The sequence below is a fragment of the Schistocerca americana genome, chromosome 7 (genome assembly GCF_021461395.2).
Source record: "Schistocerca americana isolate TAMUIC-IGC-003095 chromosome 7, iqSchAmer2.1, whole genome shotgun sequence".
In the NCBI taxonomy this organism is placed as follows: domain Eukaryota; kingdom Metazoa; phylum Arthropoda; class Insecta; order Orthoptera; family Acrididae; genus Schistocerca; species Schistocerca americana.
The window spans coordinates 237,377,847-237,396,317 of NC_060125.1; the positions used below are offsets into that span (position 1 = coordinate 237,377,847).

Genomic DNA, 18,471 nt, shown 5'->3' on the forward strand with positions numbered 1-18,471 from the left:
TCCTGGGATTCTGGCCAAATGTGCAGGCCCCCATGCGAGAGCCAGCACAGTAATGTGGTGGGGCAGAGAGGCTGCACTGCCAGATGAAAGTGGTAGGTGCTTGTGCAAAATCATGGCTGGACTATGTCCATTGACAGGCATGGCCAGGAAGCTGCTGAGTGCATTCCTTGAGTTCACTGATTTCAAAATGTTTTCACCTCTGCGACTTGAGTGTCCTGAACAGCAGCTTGGATTCCAAACTGGATGCTGGGTGAAACAGGGCAGTGGCAGTATGTTCAGCACCATTATATCTACAAAAATCCCCGACAGCTGAAACTGTGATTGTGGACTGTCAGAAACCACTGTAGCTAGGGCTCCTTCTATAGCAAAGGTAGTAGATAAAGGCCAGGCCATGGAGCTGGAGGAAGCCTTTAGACTGCCACGCTACATATGCGATATTTTAAAATGCATCAGTGAACAAGAGCAATACTGCTTCCTGGATAGGGCTGGTGAATGGCAAAATCTGCATGTTCTCTTTGCCATGTGTGGTCAGGGTGGCGCCATGAGTTAAACTGCTGTGCCGCGGCCAATTGGCTATACACAGAGGCGTAGCAGTTTCAGATGGAATGTTCAGTGGCGGCACCAATGCCTGGCCAATACATGAGATGCTGCACTATTGCTTTCATTTGGCACATTCGTGGAGCACAGGAGGGATAACAGCCCAACATTCTGTATTGTCTGTGGCTAACATAAAGAACCTGTCTGTAACATTAAGTCTTTGCCTGAGGGAAAAGTAACTGTACCATTCTGGGTCCGTGTCTTTAAGCAAATGTTCAGACCAGCCCTGCTGCACTGTGGATGACACCCTGTATAGGAGCACGTCCCAGCTTGTCTCTTCCGCCCCATTGCCCACCTTAATAAGGAACTTATCAAGTTTGTGCTGTTGCTTTGTGTCCAATGCAAAACACAGCATTTCATGTCTGTCAAAATTGGCGTCAGAACCACATGGCAAATGAGACAAGGCATCAGCATTAGAGGGCTAGGTGTCATAAGTGTAGTTACTAAGAAACAACACCCACCGCTGCAACCATTTTGTTTGGAGTTTACCTTGGGGCCCAAATGATGACAAGAGAGGCTTGTGGTTCATAATCATTGCAACTTCGTACCATAGAGGTAGACAGGGAATTTCTCTACACCAAAGATGATGGCCACACCTATTTTTCAACTGTGCATAATTTCACTTTAATGAGTTCAGTGTCTTAGAAGCAAATTGGAAAGGTTGTTCTGTGCTGTAGGCAAATTTATGTGACAGGACAGCACCAGCACCACAATCAGACGCATCCTTGGCCAGTGTTAACCATTCACCCGGTTGGAACTTCACCAATCAAGGGACCAACCTGAGGCTCTTTCCGAATCGCACGAACGCCCGTTGGCACGCCTCTGACCACATAAACAAACCACCTTTTTTTACGTAACTGGAGTAAGTGGGTGAGAAATAAGAGCAGCACTTGGAATGAATTTAGCATAATAATTGATTTTACCCAGAAAGGATTGCAGTTCTTAAAGATTCTAAGGCACCAATAAATTAATAAAGGCAGTCTCGTGGTCTTGTGTGAATGTAAGCCTGTCTTACTTAAAATGTGGCCCAAATACTTGAGTGCCAGCTGGAAGAAACTACTCTTGGCAAGACAACAACATTGGTCATTGGCTTGCAGCCACTCAAAAAACAGTCATAAATTGTGCAAGTGCTGCTCCCTTATGGCCCCCGTATCTAACAAATCTCCAAATAATTGACACAATTAGGGATACTCTGGATGAGTTGTTCTAGATACCTCTAAAAAATTGCTGGAGTGCTAGTGATCCCAAAAGCCAATCTGATATATCTGTGTGTGCCAAATGGCTTATTAATCACCAGAAACTGTTTTGTAGGCTAACCAATAGGTAACTGAAAATATGTGTCAGTGAGCTTAACTTCTGGAAAATATTGGGTACAAATGAACGTTTGCTTGTGCATTAAAGTTAAGCTTAAAAATGCTACAGATATGAAGTAACCCATGAAGCTTTTGTACAATAACCATAGGCATTGCCCATTGATTAGACGACACTGGAGAGATAACATGCATATTCTACAGCTTGTCTAGTTATGCCTTAACTTGTTTGCTCATGGTAAAAGGTATCAGATGAGCTCTTAGAGAATTTAGTCACAGCCGAATGCTACAACAACATGTGTGCCTGAAAATTCGTAGCACAACCTAAGGTAGGTTCAAACAACTATTTGAAATTTTCACACAACACATGCAGATCCGAATTGAAGTGCATTAGAAATTTGATTCGCCTGATCTTGAATTTGGAACCCGAAAAGCGCGAAAGAATTGAGACCAAAAATGTTAGTAGTTGTCCAAGAATTAACTGCAGGCAAGGTTAGTTCTGAGCTATGTTTCTGTATTTAGCCTGCACCCCATAGTGGAACTGAATGGCCGTTGTACATCAGCACTTTGCACTACAGTGCATGCAGTGGCAGGGAGCCAATGCACCAGTAAATATCCCAATTAATTATGGAGGTAGTTGTGCTGGTGTCCAGCTGGAAAACTACCATTACCCCGTCGCTTGATATACTGCATCCCATCTGATGTTGTCCCTGGCAGCGGCAGGATAGCATGCTAGCAGCTGAAGTTGACACCCACCAACCTGGGCAGTGATGCTAGTGATGATGAGAGCTGCACTCGGGACACGATTTGCCATCAAAACTTGTGCTGGGGTTCTCATACGACGACTGGAGAAAAATTCTTCAGGAGCCATAGCTCACTTTGGGACATGCCAACAGTGAATTAAGCACTTCTGTCTTTGCATATCATCAGTGGGGAGGGTGAGGAAGTAGTAACTACTGAATCCCATGGCACCGGACTACCAGACACATGGGAGCTTGATGAATCAGATGATGACGCTGACTGAGAGCCAGGAGACGAACAGTGAGCACAACGGTGACTAACTACTGAATCCTGTATCACCAGACGCACAAGAACTCGTCAAATCAGATGATGACCGTGACTGGGAGTCATCACTTGGTCGAAGAGTATGATGACAAGTAATACTGCTACCGAGATTGAAACCAGAAGAATCATAAAGTTTCTAAAGCCTTTGTACTAACTGCAAGATCTGGAGCCAGGCAGATTATAATGTCTCAAATTAAAGAATCTGCATAAAACATATCACAGTTTTGACAGCCATGCTGCATAGGATTATTTACTTTGCTTAACACGCTGATTGAACTTGAGGCTAGCCACAACAATGTGTGTTTGATGACTATAATATTCAGTCTGCTAACTTCAGAAAACTTCAAACTACTAGGATGCACTTAATTTTTGCACCACTTCATGCAGTTTACTACTAGATGACAGAAACAGTGCACAACGGCATTCAGGATCATCTGTTTGACTTGCCTTGCTGTGTAGTTCGAAGTGTCATAAATAGACATTCTAACTCTTGCTTGCCTCGTCGAAAGAAGCGAATGGTAGAAGGGGAAGACTTAGAAACAACAGCTGTTGCCTCAGCATCCATAGGTCACTAAACGAAACAGCACAGTCGGAAAGTTCCTGGTCATCAGTTTTCTATCCTGCTTGGTTTAGGTAGGAACTATTTATAGTCACTTGCTGAGGAGGCTACAACAAACCACAGGGAAATGAACACTCGTTCCTGTAAGTCCACGTGAGTCTGAGTTCATGAAGTGAATGAAGCACTGACAAGTTGACATACCAGTATGACAGGTCCAAATCAGTAAGCACTGTAGATCAGAAACAAACTAAGTCAACTTCGCTGTGCAGTGGCACGATACAAACAGCTACAGAGTGCAACAAGCAGTGACCCACAAGCCCAGGCGACAGGTTCATCGGCAGTCACTACCATGCAGTGCCAAGTCAGGTGAATACATCGGCAGTTGCTCTGCTTACAGGAGTGGTCCGCAGCTGCCACTTGTGGCCTTAGTACCTCTGATGTGTCCACATCCGTGCTAGGTGGGAAATCCGAATCACTGTTGGATGCAAAAATGTACCTTGCACATCATGTTTATTTGTGTTTACGACATTCAGTTGTCACCTGAAGCTGGCCTAAGAAACCAAAAGCATTAGGTAGTGTCCTTTTTGATGTGAATGAAATGTTTATTTAGCAAAATGAAGCAGTCCTGATATTGTGTAAAGCAGATAAATGGACGTCTTGGAATGGTGTCTTCAAGGAACTTGGGATTCCTACACTCACTACGCAATGTGTTCCCTGCTAAATGGTTGTTGTAGCTAATAATAAAAAGCTGCTTCAGATGGGCAATTATTAACACTTTCACAATATAAGGCACAAAAATAATATACAAGTACACTTTCTCTGCTTGTCTGGGGTTTAATGTGAGACATATGTTCTCAAGAAAAGACCTTTAACAGACTATACAAAATAAACATTTGGAAATTCCAGCAAATCCAAAATACAATTTTAAAAAATCTCATTCACTAACCACACAAATTCTCTAAGTTATATAGATCCCAGGAGCAAAAATATCTGAAATATCTGTTAGTAGCTTGAAAAGTAACAATTTCCAAAATGGATGAACATCTGTTCTCACAGCATATAGATAAATTATGTTCTTTGGTATCAGTGTTCTCCTGTAAACATTAAGCTAACTGTAAACCAGTAGCTACTTACAAGGGAACCTCCCCATCGCACCCCCCTCAGATTTAGTTATAAGTTGCCACAGAGGATAGGCCTTGAAAAACTGAACACAGATCAATCGAGAAAACAGGAAGAAGTTGTGTGGAACTATGAAAAAAATAAGAAAAATATACAAACTGAGTAGTCCATGCGCAAGATAGGCAACATAAAGGAGAGTGTGAGCTCTGGAGCGCCGTGATCCCGTGGTTAGCGTGAGCAGCTGTGGATCGAAAGGACCTTGGTTCATGTCTTCCCTCGAGTTTAATTTTTTATTTTCAGACAATTATTATCTGTCCGTCCGTCCATCCGATGCGAGGTAACTGCGCCGTAGTATGGGGACGCTACACCTAAACAAACATCGAAACACACATCGTCAGTCTACTACAGCGCTTTTCTGTGAGTGATTATCACATCCACAAGGAAACCTAAATCGGGCAAGGTAGAAAAATCTTTTTACCCATTCGCCAAGTGTACAAGTTAGGTAGGTCGACAACATACTCCTGTCATGCGACACACATGCCGTCACCAGTGTTGTATAGAATATATCAGAAGTGTTTTCCTGTGGAGGAATCGGTTGACCTATGACCTTGCAAATCAAATGTTTTCGGTTCCCATTGGAGAGGCATGTTTCGCAGTGCGGTCGCAAAACACAGGCACTAAACTTATTACAGTGAACAGAGACATCAATGAACGAACGGACAGATCATAACTTTGCGAAAATAAAGAAAGTAAACTTTTCACTTGAGGGAAGACTTGAAGCAAGGACCTCTTGTTCCGCAGCTGCTCACGCTAACCACGGGACCAAGGCGCTCCAGAGCTCACACTCTCCTTTATGTTGCCTATCTTGCGCATGGACTACTCAGTTTGTATATTTTTCTTATTTTTTTCATAGTTCCACACAACTTCTTCCTGTTTTCTTGATTGATCTGTGTTCAGTTTTTCAAGGCCTATCCACTGTGGCAACTTATAACTAAATCTGAGGGGGGTGCGATTGGGAGGTTCCCTTGTTAGTAGAACAGAAGAAACATCATTTTTTTCCGCTCATGGTCACTGCTCTCCAGCTAATTCAGTTATGTTCATTTATAGCATATGTAAGCACACACAGTACAATAGTTCCATAGTAGTCAGTTCCTAGTGTAGTATACAATAATTTCTGACACATAGAGATGCTCTGGGAAGATCTCAGAAATCTTATCGATCAACCTACTTGGTTGTGGGATTTGTCCATTAGGAACTGAAAAATACCACATTTTTTAGACAAATGTTTAATAAAGAAACTTGAATAATGAAATGAGAAGAAAATATGTAAATAAGAGGAAATGGGAAAGAGGTTTCATCCTCAGAGTCCAAATAAGGCATACATTAAAACTGAATGTTTGATATATGAGGAATCATGTTGATAATGATTTCTATTATCGGATCTATTTTCAATGGGGCAGTACACAGGCGAAGTAGGACACAGGGACAAAATTCACAAATAACATTTAACCAGTTTGAGCTGTAGTTATTGAGGACAGTTGGTTCCTCTTTTGTATTTAGATATTTGTTTCTGGTGTTGCTTTCAAAGTTATCATCATTCATTTTGTAATATATGTATTTTTTTTTTACTTTAGTTTCTTGTCTTTTGTTAAATGGTTTTTATTTCATTTATACCTGTATGCCACAAAAATGGAGAAACAGGAGAGCAAGGCTGGTGAAAGAGGTTTATTATTGAGGTTATTGATTAAAAATCCTAAAAATTAATAGAACTGTAAATACCACAAATTAATTTTGTTCCATTTTTTATTGGTGATACCTAAATTAGCAGGTTCTGTTTTTAAGGCAAGGAGAAGAATACTGTGGCTCGTTGGACTTATCTTCGTAAATTTTTGTTTCAGTACCTGGCAACACCTGAATCACAGTCTTTACGCTGTGACCTTATCCGATTTATTGTTGGTGTTATTCATCCGACAAATGAATTACTGTGTTCTGATATCATACCACGATGGGCTGTCATTGGTTGGCTACTTACAACATGCACATCTGTTGTGACTGCTTCGAATACGAAATTGGCATTATTCTATGACTGGTTGTTCTTTGATTCGGACAAGGACAATATAATGAATATAGGTATGTCTGTTTCAGTGTGTGACCAAAATTAGATAAGTTGTGAATAACTGATGTGTGGCTGAACCTCTGTATATATTTCACTCTGTCCACATGCTTCTTTTTGTGACATTCATTTCTGAATTATATCACTTGTCAAATAACGTGGTTATTTTTTAATTTGTATTTATTTTTATTCTAGTAGTTGTTCAGTATTTAACGTTTTTTCCCCGTGAATAATTTTACAAAACTGATATACTGATAATAGAGATACCACAGTTATTTGTTAGTGTTCTATTCAAGGGCTAGATGATCTGTTTTGGAATCCAATCCACTGACCCATTCCAGAGCTTGGCTCTTTCAGCCAAGTCGCAACAACTTATGAGTGTGGCAGGGGGGGGGGGCTTTCAGTTAACACACAAACCTTTTTTGGTTAGTTCATTTTTTAATGTGTTGATTGTCATGACTGCGATAGAGAGCACTAAAAGGGTTTCCTGTTTGTCATGTCACTTTGTGTTCATGTTTCGATGTGTGTTTCCGTTAAGTATTTGTGTTCCTTCTTAATCTTTTGCATTTTTTGTGCTTTGTATTGGTGTATTTGCATTTGTTGTTGTTTAGGTGACATGATTGATCCTATTGTGAATATTTTCTGTTTCTGTACATAATTGTTAAAGTTACTTGTCAGAGTTTCTTAATACCCATTATTCACTGCTGCTTGGAGCCTGTTACTGTATTAGATGTATTTCGTCATGTATCACTGGTTTGCTATCCATTTGTGCTCGTCTGTGACCAGTTATTTGATGAGCATAATGTACAGGTGATTTTTGTAGTTAATGTTGTATTTCTAATCATTTAATTCTTATAATGTTGTTTGATTACATCTGTAGTTCTTTAATCTGTTGTCTTTTTTCTGCAGAACCAGCAATTTTGGTAATGAACAACTCAATGCGGTCCCATCCAGCTGTAACTGCAACTCTACTTGACTTCCTGTGTAGGGTGAGTTCTTTGTTACCTCTCTGCTTGGAATTAAATCATAACATTCCATGTTGTACATTTCCTTTTTCAAGGATGGATATGTACTTCTAGATAATAAATCCACAGTTTAGAGGATAGAAGACTTGACTTGATTAATAGTAGTGTAACACAATTTACAGTGCATCTCTCTGAGGTATGAAGGGGAAGGAACTGCTGGATGAAGTGTCAATATTAATGTGAAGACAATGAAAAGAAGGATAAGTGTTTAATTGCAGTAACTTAAGGAGGTCTCCCACAATACAGAACAGAAGCTGAAAGTAATAATTTAAAGAAAAGCTAAAAACTCATGCTCCAGATTAGTAAATAATAACTCATTATATTAGACAGAGAGAGAGAGAAAAGTAATGTAAGTCGGAGGAAAAAGAGCAAAAAATGCAACATGCAAAGTTAAATAAAAAATTAACAAAACTGTAAAAAAAGGAAGGCCAGGAACAAATGTGATGCCAAACATGAGGTGCGTTTGAGGAGGGGATACAAGTTAAGCGAAACTTGTAATCATCTTAAGACAGAAATGCATTTGGTCACTTAAGAGGAAAAGAACACTGGTAACAAATAAACATAATGTGTTTTAATTCTCTATCTTGCTTTCCCTTTCAGAGCAAAATACCACAAGGGGGAAGATCACTAAATTATTGAACTCTTATATTTGTCAACAAATTTAATTGTATTTATGATGGGAAGAGAGAGAGCCCTCCTCACACCACAACAGATGGAACGTGTCAGCGTGCCTTGTACAGGCTGTCGGTGTGATCTTAAGAGTGCCAAATTGGCAGCCTTGATGTTATATTGTGAGTACATCACTTTGGGTGTGTAAAACAGCTGCCACTCAAGTTAACTGCCATAAGTAATGTTGTTCGATAGTCACGATTTACTATTACAGTTTTCAACTATTGATGGAAGGGCCACAGAACTCTGTCACTTGCCAGTGCTAGAGAAAAACTGGTGAGGAGTTGAACCATCAACCAGGACCATCACCTCGCTTTAGGATGTAGAAGTCACAATACCATCTGTTTATCTCCACTCTACGCACCTTACCAGGCACAGAGATTAGTGTGGTGCAGGAACACTCCAATTGGATACCCGAAACATGAAGAACTGTCACATGAACTGATGAGTTATGTTACGCATTGTTGTGTATCAGTGGTGGGGTGCATATTGAAAAATACCAAAGACAATGTATTCTACTTGCCAAGAGAATATTGTTGAGCAAATGATGCTAGTATTATCTTGGACGTTTACAGGGACTGAAATGGGCTACTCGTACGTCTGCCATAGTCTTGCACCAGTGAATGATAGAAGACCCTACTACCTGATCATCAACATTTGCTTGTTCACCTACAGCATTCTACAGCTGACATGTACTTTCTGCAAGAAATGCATTATCCTATTGCACCCAAGTTGTTTTATAGTGGTTTGAGTGTGTTGTATTACTCCCCACCACACGTTACCTCTGAGCATATCTAAGATGCCACTGAGGCAGACAGGCACAGCTCTTACCCAGCTCAGGCAGTCTTCATGAGTTGTGGGTGGTGATTACATATTCACATATCAGGATGTCTGTGTATCGTTTCACTGTCTTGTGAAGTTTGTGAGACACCATATGCTGTTGCTGTAATCAAGACAAAAAAGGGTTATATACACTACTAGGTAGATTTGTTTAATGCATCCTCAGAGTCTTTCATGGCAGCATAACTGGATAAAATGTTGTCGGTTTTCAAGCTTCGTCAATTCCCATAAAATTCTCAAGCTTTCGATGGCTAGCTCCATCTTCGTCAATAGGAGTAAAAGTACTGACTGCCGAGGGGGCTGAAATGACGAGTGTTGGAAGGCAAGTTGAGCAGCTCCAGCCTGCCACAGGACCGAGTGATGTCACGTGGTGCAAGGGGCCAGCGCCACATTTGAAACTGCTGATCCTGCCTCCCTGCAAGCGTAAGCATCTGCTGTTGCTTCCTTTCGAAAACTCGAGAATTTTATTCGAATTGATGCGGCTTGAAAACCAAGATGATTTTATCCTGTGTTTAGTGAAGTTACTTATGAATATATACAGGTTATTCTTTTGATGAAAGCTTAATTCACTGTGTGAGTGGTACAGTAGTAGAATGTTGACTTAGTAAATATGGGCCACATTTTTGTTCAGTTTTATTTTTTCCCCCAACTTCGTTTCTCAATATGTTACATAACTCAGTGGCCTTATAACAATGGTAAATCCTGTCTTTTCTTTTTCAAAATTAATCTGATCTTGCTGCCTGTGGATCATTGAAGCATATTTCTTAATAAATGCCCTATACAGTTGTCACCAAACTTTTGTCATCAGAGATCCATTAAAACTCTCAAGATTTAAAGAACAAATAATTATAAATAAGAGTATGCACTGAAAATTGACAAAGGTTAGTTCAGTTGGTTTTTCTTATAGCTAGACAGAAGTGATGGATAACCAGTGCATCAGTCTAAACAACATAACCATATAGAATTTACCAAAGAATACAGTGTCTTGCCAACCTGATCTCTGATGGTAATGATGTCAAAATGGACCAAATGTTCTTGCAAAATCGAACAGAATTGTAATCTGGCCTCTCAGCAGCTGCATGTTATGAATCGGTGTGATGCAACTTGTTTTGTATTGACAACAGTTGTCTCTGAAAAGCTTTCTGGAGATCTTACAGGATTTGAGAAGAAAGAACAAGGCTAGCAGGAGATAGATTAGGAATGTCTCTCATGTCATGTAATATTAAGCTTGGGAGAATTTGCCAGCACACCACTTTTTACTTATGGTGCACCTCCAAACATTGACTGACAAGATCTTCATTGTGTGTATCATAATTGTCATGTTGTAAGACAAACTGATATATTCATTCTTGTGTAAATTGTCTAACATAGTGATCTTTGATATCATCCTTATTTCTCTGGCCTTTGTCAGTCACAGTCCCATGAAGAAGTGAAAGTACGTCTACGCCTTCTACAAGAGTGATATCACGTTATACAAACACCTGTCCACTTGGGTACCATGCCATTTCAGTGATATTATATGGGTGGGGAACCACACTGTTTTTTGTCAGCCCACTGCACATAGAAGACACGACTTGTGTGCAGACTGTTGTATCTCGTCTTATGCACATGTGGGTCCTCAATTGGTTGATGGGAGCATAGAGCATAATGCATTGTTAGCATAAACACAGACAGTTATCTTTTATTCTAAGTACTTGTAACGTTAAGAAAAGAATGAATATGTATCTTTCTGGTAGCAGTTGACTGTAAACGTTCCTTGTGAAGACATATGCACAAGTTCTGAATTATGAGTCAGACTTCATGTTATAAATGATAATTGCAGAAGTCTGTAAGCCCTGGTCAACAAGTACATAAGGGCAATGAATAGCACATACAAGAAGAAGTCACAAGTGAGCACAGGAGAAGCCATTTAGTACTTAAATATATTTGCCACTGGACCTCGGCGTGGTAGGTCCCTTGCAGATTATTGGCGACAGTGTAACAGTGTTGACGTAGCACCCCTTTTGCCACAGTGGTGCTTTTAGGAAGCACAGTGGCGACTAGCATCCCACATATTTCAAAATGCAGTCAACCGGCTGTGGTCGATATCACACAGACAAGTTGGATTTACATATCTAATAAGTTAAATTCTCGTTCACCCATGATTACTGTAAAGATTTTCATCTCTAGTTTGTAAGTGTTAGGCTTATGCTGACCTGACATGCAAAACCAACTTTATGAAAGTGTATGTGAACTATTCTTGCAGGTACTGTTTGGCAATAACATCCAAAACATGTACTATTGGTGTGAAATGTTCAACTGCTTCCTTGAATAATTACTCAAATCTGTCAGTCTGTAATAGTGAGTGTTGCCAGGAACTGACCTCCACTGTCATTTTGCAAAGTATTCATAATTCTTTCTCAAATGACACACATAGGGCCTTGTCTAGCATGGGCATGGATAGCAGCAGGCCGTCAACATAGACCCCCTCCCCAACCTTTCCCATGCCACTTCTATATGCCAGGCAAAAAGTTAATAATCAGAGTATATCGTGTCAGATGTAGATTTTGCTTGCTACACAACACTCTCCCCCTTCACCCCATCTCAATCAGTTCCAGGTGCAAGACCTTAATAACCCTCTCCCACTTCTCTTCCTGCTTCCCCTTCCGATGCAGACACTAACCACTTACCTTTCGTCCATCTCTTGCCAGTCTTCCTAGGCATCTCTCTCTCCGCATATTTTGTTTGTACTTGATTTCCTTCTCACTTCCTTCAACATTACTTTCTCCTTCAGTCTCTCTTCTTGCCTCTCTTACTGCCTTTCATCATTTTTATAGACGACCGTCTTTCCATCAGTCTTGCATACCATTCCTCTCCCATTTCCCCCTACTAGGGCCCTTTCTTTTAAGTAAATTTATGTATTTTTCATGTGATGGTCCATTTAAAGGTAGGAAGCCTTACACTTTTGAGAATAGATTAGTTTGGTTTATATTTGATTATTTGATATCTTTGCCTTTTGACATAGCTATGTTGTAAATGTTACTGAAATGCTGCAGGTCACTGCCACCTACATAACAACTCTGAAAGAAAATGTCTGCATTTTGTGTCTCTTTAGTTGATATCCGCCCACATTTGGCTTGTTACTTGTGTTATTTTTACAATGTGTTTGGTTGTACATTCTATGTCCATACCTGATACAGGGTTAATTTATTAATGTAATAAGTAATTGAATTTCTTCCATGTGCTAGATTTTCAAACACATTTTTCTCTTGTAGTACATAACAAACAACTTATTCAGTGAACAGAATGCAAATACATATTATTGTTAAAGGGTGCTGTGTTTGAAGAATAGTGTGCGCGACAAAAATTTAAAAAAGATGAAAATAAAGAAATGTTGTCCTAATGTAAAATGCTGAAAAAAATTACTTTGTTACAAAAAGTATTTTTTAGAACTTTGTTTTTCATTTCAATCCATGGAAAATATTAAAGCAATACATTCATAGTCAGATAAATATAGAAAAGGCATCTATATGGGACAGTCAGGTGAAAACAACACAGATGGAAAAAAGTAAGTAAACTGTTCATTATTTTTATAAAGTAATAACCATAACTGTTAATATACTTAACCCACTGTGTTAAAAGACAGTACCTTCATGGAAAAATGTTTGTGGTTGCCTACGCAATCACAGTTTTACCCAGGCTTGCATCTCTTCATCCTGAACAAATTGACGGCGATGTTTTTCTTCAGGGCTTCAAAATATGTGGAAATCACATGGGGAGAGAGATTGGGACTGTATGAAGAATGTGTAATTGCTTTCCAGCGAACCTTCTGTAGTGTACTCGAAACAATATTGACAACATGTAGGCCCACCAACATGTTTTGTTGGGAAGTTCTTACACATTCTCCATACAGCCCCAATCTCTCCCCATGCAATTTCCATATTTTTGGAGCACTGAAGAAAGACATTCATGGTCGTCAACTTGTTTTGGATGAAGAGGTGCAAACCTGGGTAGAGTTGTGGTTCCATAGGCAACCGCAAATATTATTTCATGAACCATTCACCGTCTTGTCTCACAGTGGGCTAAATGTATTAACAATTGTCGTGATTACTTTAGAAATAATAAATAGTTTACTCACTTTGTTTTTCAATCTCTCTCATTTTATTTGACTGCCCCTTATACTTACCACTTGACAAGAAACATTCAGATGAACGGTAGGAGACCACAATGCTAGCTTACACCTTTTAACTAGGGTTTTCTACTTAAACCTTTTATAGTTGTCAGATGACTGAATCACAAGTTCTGAAGGCTAGCATTTTTGTCATCTGTTCTTGTCTCGTCATCTACCTCTTTGCCTTTATTTTGAAGTTAATTTTCTTTGTTTGTGAAATATAATTTTACTAAATATTCTGTGATTACTTACAGATTGTGCCCAACTTTTATCCTGCACTGGCAGAGAAAGTGCGTGCTGGCATCTATGCATCCCTCCGTCAGATCCTAGATAAACGAGTACTGCCATCATTGTTTCCCTTGTTTGATAACCCCAAACTGGATGGAGAGCTGCGTGCTATGGTCCACGATGTCTTCAGGGAGTTCTGCCTGCCACCTTCTTCAGAAGGTATTGGCTCAGAACGTTCCTTGTACTCTGTCTCTAGGCGTGCATGGATACAGCCAGGCAAGTGGTATATCTGCTGTGTGAGATGCTCGCGTTGACAACCGAGAAGGCTTCAGGCTTCAGAATTATGCTTTTAATTTATTTATTACAATCCAGACTGCTGTCAAATGATGCCTACAGTCTGCTGCAGGTTTTGTGTTTTATTATGTGTGTTTTGTTGGGTCATTTTCAGAAGATGAAAGTATATGAATTTTGAAAATGCTATGCCAGTGTTGTGTTAGCCATGTTGAATTAGGAAATGTTATTAGTGGCGTTTGGACATGGGTTCCTTCTCTTCTTCAATGGAATACACAATGAAAGTGTAGAGGGTGGGTGTGGGGAAACTTTTTTCGTTCATATACAATTCAGTTTGAGAAACACTAGTCTTATTGGAAAGAATATTAACTATGTATATATATATAATGGTGTTGTGTATATTATAAAATACATCATTTTGACCTGTGCTGCAGTTTTAAAATTTGTTATTATTTTTAGCCCCAGTAATATTTCAAACTGTACTAGAAAAATTAAATGTGAACATTTTTAATACATTACAATGGAAATTCTGGGTCCAATATAAACAGTGCAGTGACTGACAATAACCACTCACTGTATTGAAGAGGTGCCAAGCAACGGACAGGCACACAAGCAAGGAGTTGGATTTGTAGCTTTTGGCCCAGCTCTCCTACAAGATATGCAGGAGAGCTTTTGTGAAGTTTGGAAAGTAGGAAAGCTCTGTTAGCAGAAGTAAAGTTGTGAGGATACGTTGTGACTCGTGTCTGGAGAGGGCAGTTAGTAAAAGCAAGGATCTAGGTTTGAGTACTGCTCTGGCACAGACTTTCAATCTGCCAGGAACTTCAAACTGGTATGTTAACTGTGTGGAGAAGACTTGTGTATCATTGTTTAATGTGGCTGTCTCTGTGCTAGTGCTACAGTAAATAGTTCTATAATTGCTGTTTTTGACATTTGGGGAACACTGAGAAGAAAAGAGTGCATTTAGTGGTATGTTTCAAGAAAGTGGTGAGTTGGTAACACTTTTATATTCGCTATCCTATCCAGTTTCCCACATCTGTTTCATACCTATGTGCACTGTCTAGTTTATTTCACTGTTCTTTTCTGAGTATTGATCATGTACTAATTTTTCCTCTGATTTGATTATTTTGAGATATCCACATCTTTTTCCATTAAGTTCCATCTCACACACTTCTGTTTCTTTCCAATGGTGTAACTGCAGCTAGGATCTGCTCTTGACTGCTCCTCAGCACAAGTCCTATGTTGTTCAGACTCCGTTTCTTCTGGTATAGTTATTAAAGATTATTTTCTTCACCTTCTGTACTTGCATTAAGTTCAGTGCCATACTGTTTCCATTACTTAACCAACAGTTTATCACACACATTTTCTTTTCTCCAAATCCATCAGTATTTCTGTTATTTGTTTAGAGACATAAAACAATACTTCTTTCATCTTGATACTGTTTGCCTCAGCAATTTTTAATTCACATTTTTCAAATACTACAACACACAGACACATTACAAATCTTTTCTATACCAGGCTCCAAACTTTCTTGGTCCTTACTTCTCTTGTCAACATATTATGTAACCTTATATTTTCCATTAAGCTGTCATAGTTGGTTTTTTCCAAACTCACTCGGTGAGTGATATGGCACAGTGGTAAGACACAGAATTTATTCAGGAAGACAGTGACTTGTTATCTGACTATCCAGATATAGGTATACAGAGATCTCCATAAACTGGCAAATACCAGGATGGTTTCTTTGAAAGGGCATAGGCAATTGCCTTCTTAATCTGAACTTGGGCTCCATGTCTAATGGCCCCATTGGTGATGGGGTGTTAAACCTCACTCTTCCGCCCAGTTCACTTAAGCCTGTCTTGATGAGATGTCTATTAATTATTAAATAAACACTTTTTTAAATACTCCATAGTTACCAAGTGTGAACTCAAAAAATTTCCAGTTGCCACCGTGTAAAAAAATGTATGCATTATTGCAGTTTATCTTTCAGAGACCTCACCCATTTGATTTTTTCCCTCTTTGCTATACTTAAATTTACCCATTCTCTAATCATGCACAGGTTGGCATGTGGATGTTTGCATTCATTTTTAATACACGTCAGATATTCCTGCATGCTACCTTACACAGTTCTTGAAATATCATTGCCTGACAAATAAAGTGAAACACCCAGAAGGAGAGGAAGAAACAAATTTAAACTTAACAATTTGAGGAGGGGTGTGATGTTATTTTAGCAAATACAAAACTGAATCAAATTTACAAAGAACTTGGCAGTATGACCACCTCTGGCCTGGATGCATGTACTAATTCTGTTGGGAAGGGTGTCACAAAGTTGTTGCATCCTATCCTAAGACAAGGTGACCCACAATTGTTGTAACTGACCCTTGATATCCTGGATAATGGCATTGGGACAGAGTTGACAACCAAGCTAACCCTATACATGTTCTATAGGGAACAGATCTGGGGTTCTTACTGACCATGGGAGTACCTCAACATCACGCAGACAGTTCATAGAGACTAGTCGTGTGTGGACAAGCACTGTCCTGTTGAAATTTATGACATGACACTGTCAAATGAGAGGTAACACATGAGGATGCAGGATATCTGTGACATACTGTTGAGTTTCCGGAGTTACCTCAATTACTACCAGTTGTGACGGGAAGTCAAACCTGTACACCATGAAACCAGCCGTAAACACCACTGTGCTACTCCAAGACATTGGAAGTATGCGACTTCTTCCCAGGTTGTTGCCATACTTGCTGTCAGTGATCATCCAGGGAAATTCAGAACTGTGATTCATTGTTGAACACAATGTGAAGCCATTCATCAGCAATCTGTACTTTCCAGTCGTAGCACTAGTGCAAATGCAGCTGTTTTTGTAGTGGTGTTAATGGCACCATATGCGTGGGAAGGTCTGTGACCAGTGATGTTGGATGGCACGGAATGTTGCAGGGAGTCTGTTAATTGATGTCGGGTGGCAGGTGCAGATGTGAAAAGGTTACATTGTACTAGGTGTGGGGTATGAGCTCTCTTTTGGTGGTCAGTCATGGTCGACCAGCACCTTGGTGACATGTATGCCTGCTCTCAAATTCCCATGCAGGTCAACACTGGGTCACAGCCACATCTGAGTGCCCCATAGATCTTGGTATTTTACAAATCGACCAGGAGGCCGAATGAAGACCCACAATGATGAATTTCTTTCCAAACTCTGTCAGATGTTGATGACGCTGTTGTATTTGAGTAGGCGGCATCTCCGTGTCCTTCCCCGCAATCGCTTTACATCTGATGCTGTTCATGGCCCTTATACATCATACCTGGTCTGGTAACAACACTAAACACAAACAACAATAATGCATTCTGGTGACCATTGTATGTGTTACACGGAATTGCAGCTGTGATCATTAACATACCCTGTGCTGTTGTGTATGAAGTTACATTCATATCTGACCATGCCTTCTGAGTTCTTCGCATGTTTCGTCAGGCTATGTATATGGATGACAAAAGCTTTTCTTGTAACGTAGAATAACGTCGTTCAGACAAATAACCATTTATAGTGTTCAGAACGGCTTTTTGTAATAGCTTAAATTTGACATCATCAAAAATAACATTGATATACCTCAAATTTTATGCTGGCTCCTTGTTACATTCATTTTCCACTTAATTCAGAACTTGTTTATGGCACGGTTTTTAACATTAGATTTATGCATTCAGTCAATAGAAAACATCACAATTTAAAAAAAAAAATGTATGTTAACAACAGGAGTCAAGTTAGAAGATCCTGGAGTCAATGTGAAGGATGAGCCAGCTACCGTGACAGACCAGGATACTAATCACGATGATGCAGTGGATGGTGATGGGCCAACTGCTCCAGGTAGCGTCCAGCACAGCTCTGAACCAACCTTTAGTGATGATGATGAGGATCCACAGGGCTCTAGTTCTGCTCCAGTACTTACACCTGCCACAGTTCTCAGTCGTACACATGCACCACGTCTGCACTCTCTGGACGAAGAAGATGACGATGACATTCCCCTTGGTAAAAATGAAACTTTAAACTTATCTGTGAACTTAACACCAGTTATTGCTACTATAAATTTAGAAGAGCTGTTGATGTTTGGTTTTGTTTCTCAGTTAGTTCAAAAGTAAAATGTTCATCTCATATTCTACCTGCTGGAATTTCTGACTTCTACTTGAAAATCACAACTGAGCTACCAACAAGAAACACTAAAAGTAATAAAATATTGTCTATAGCTTTGATTAAGCATAGGCATATCAACCATCTTTTCTGTGGGTTAGCATTAAGTCTGCTGCATGCTGTTCTACTTTACTTTGCTTGTACAATTCCCTTACTTTTATGTTATATAATGACAATATTATGAAAATGATAGATTGCCATTTACCAAATAGTGGAGATGATGATTCGCAGACACCCACAACAAAAAGACTTCTAAACAAGCAAGCTTTCAGCCAAATGGCCACTTTCTGTGTGTGTGTGTGTGTGTGTGTGTGTGTGTGTG

The 18,471-nt window shown here is 39.7% G+C and overlaps 1 protein-coding gene across 3 annotated transcripts in view; it reads left to right on the forward strand.

Annotated features, from left to right (window-relative positions):
• The window catches only part of LOC124622216 (integrator complex subunit 3), a 73,914-nt gene that overhangs the window by 9,715 nt on the left and 45,728 nt on the right, over positions 1 to 18,471 (forward strand). For 2 of the 3 annotated variants that reach the window (XM_047147864.1, XM_047147866.1), the window contains exons 5-8: positions 6,549 to 6,780; positions 7,673 to 7,752; positions 13,702 to 13,951; positions 17,718 to 17,990. In XM_047147864.1, the coding sequence (XP_047003820.1) occupies positions 6,549 to 6,780; positions 7,673 to 7,752; positions 13,702 to 13,951; positions 17,718 to 17,990 (835 nt within the window). The remainder of the gene's footprint in view (positions 1 to 6,548; positions 6,781 to 7,672; positions 7,753 to 13,701; positions 13,952 to 17,717; positions 17,991 to 18,471) is intronic. The other variant, XM_047147865.1, reaches the window with a different exon arrangement.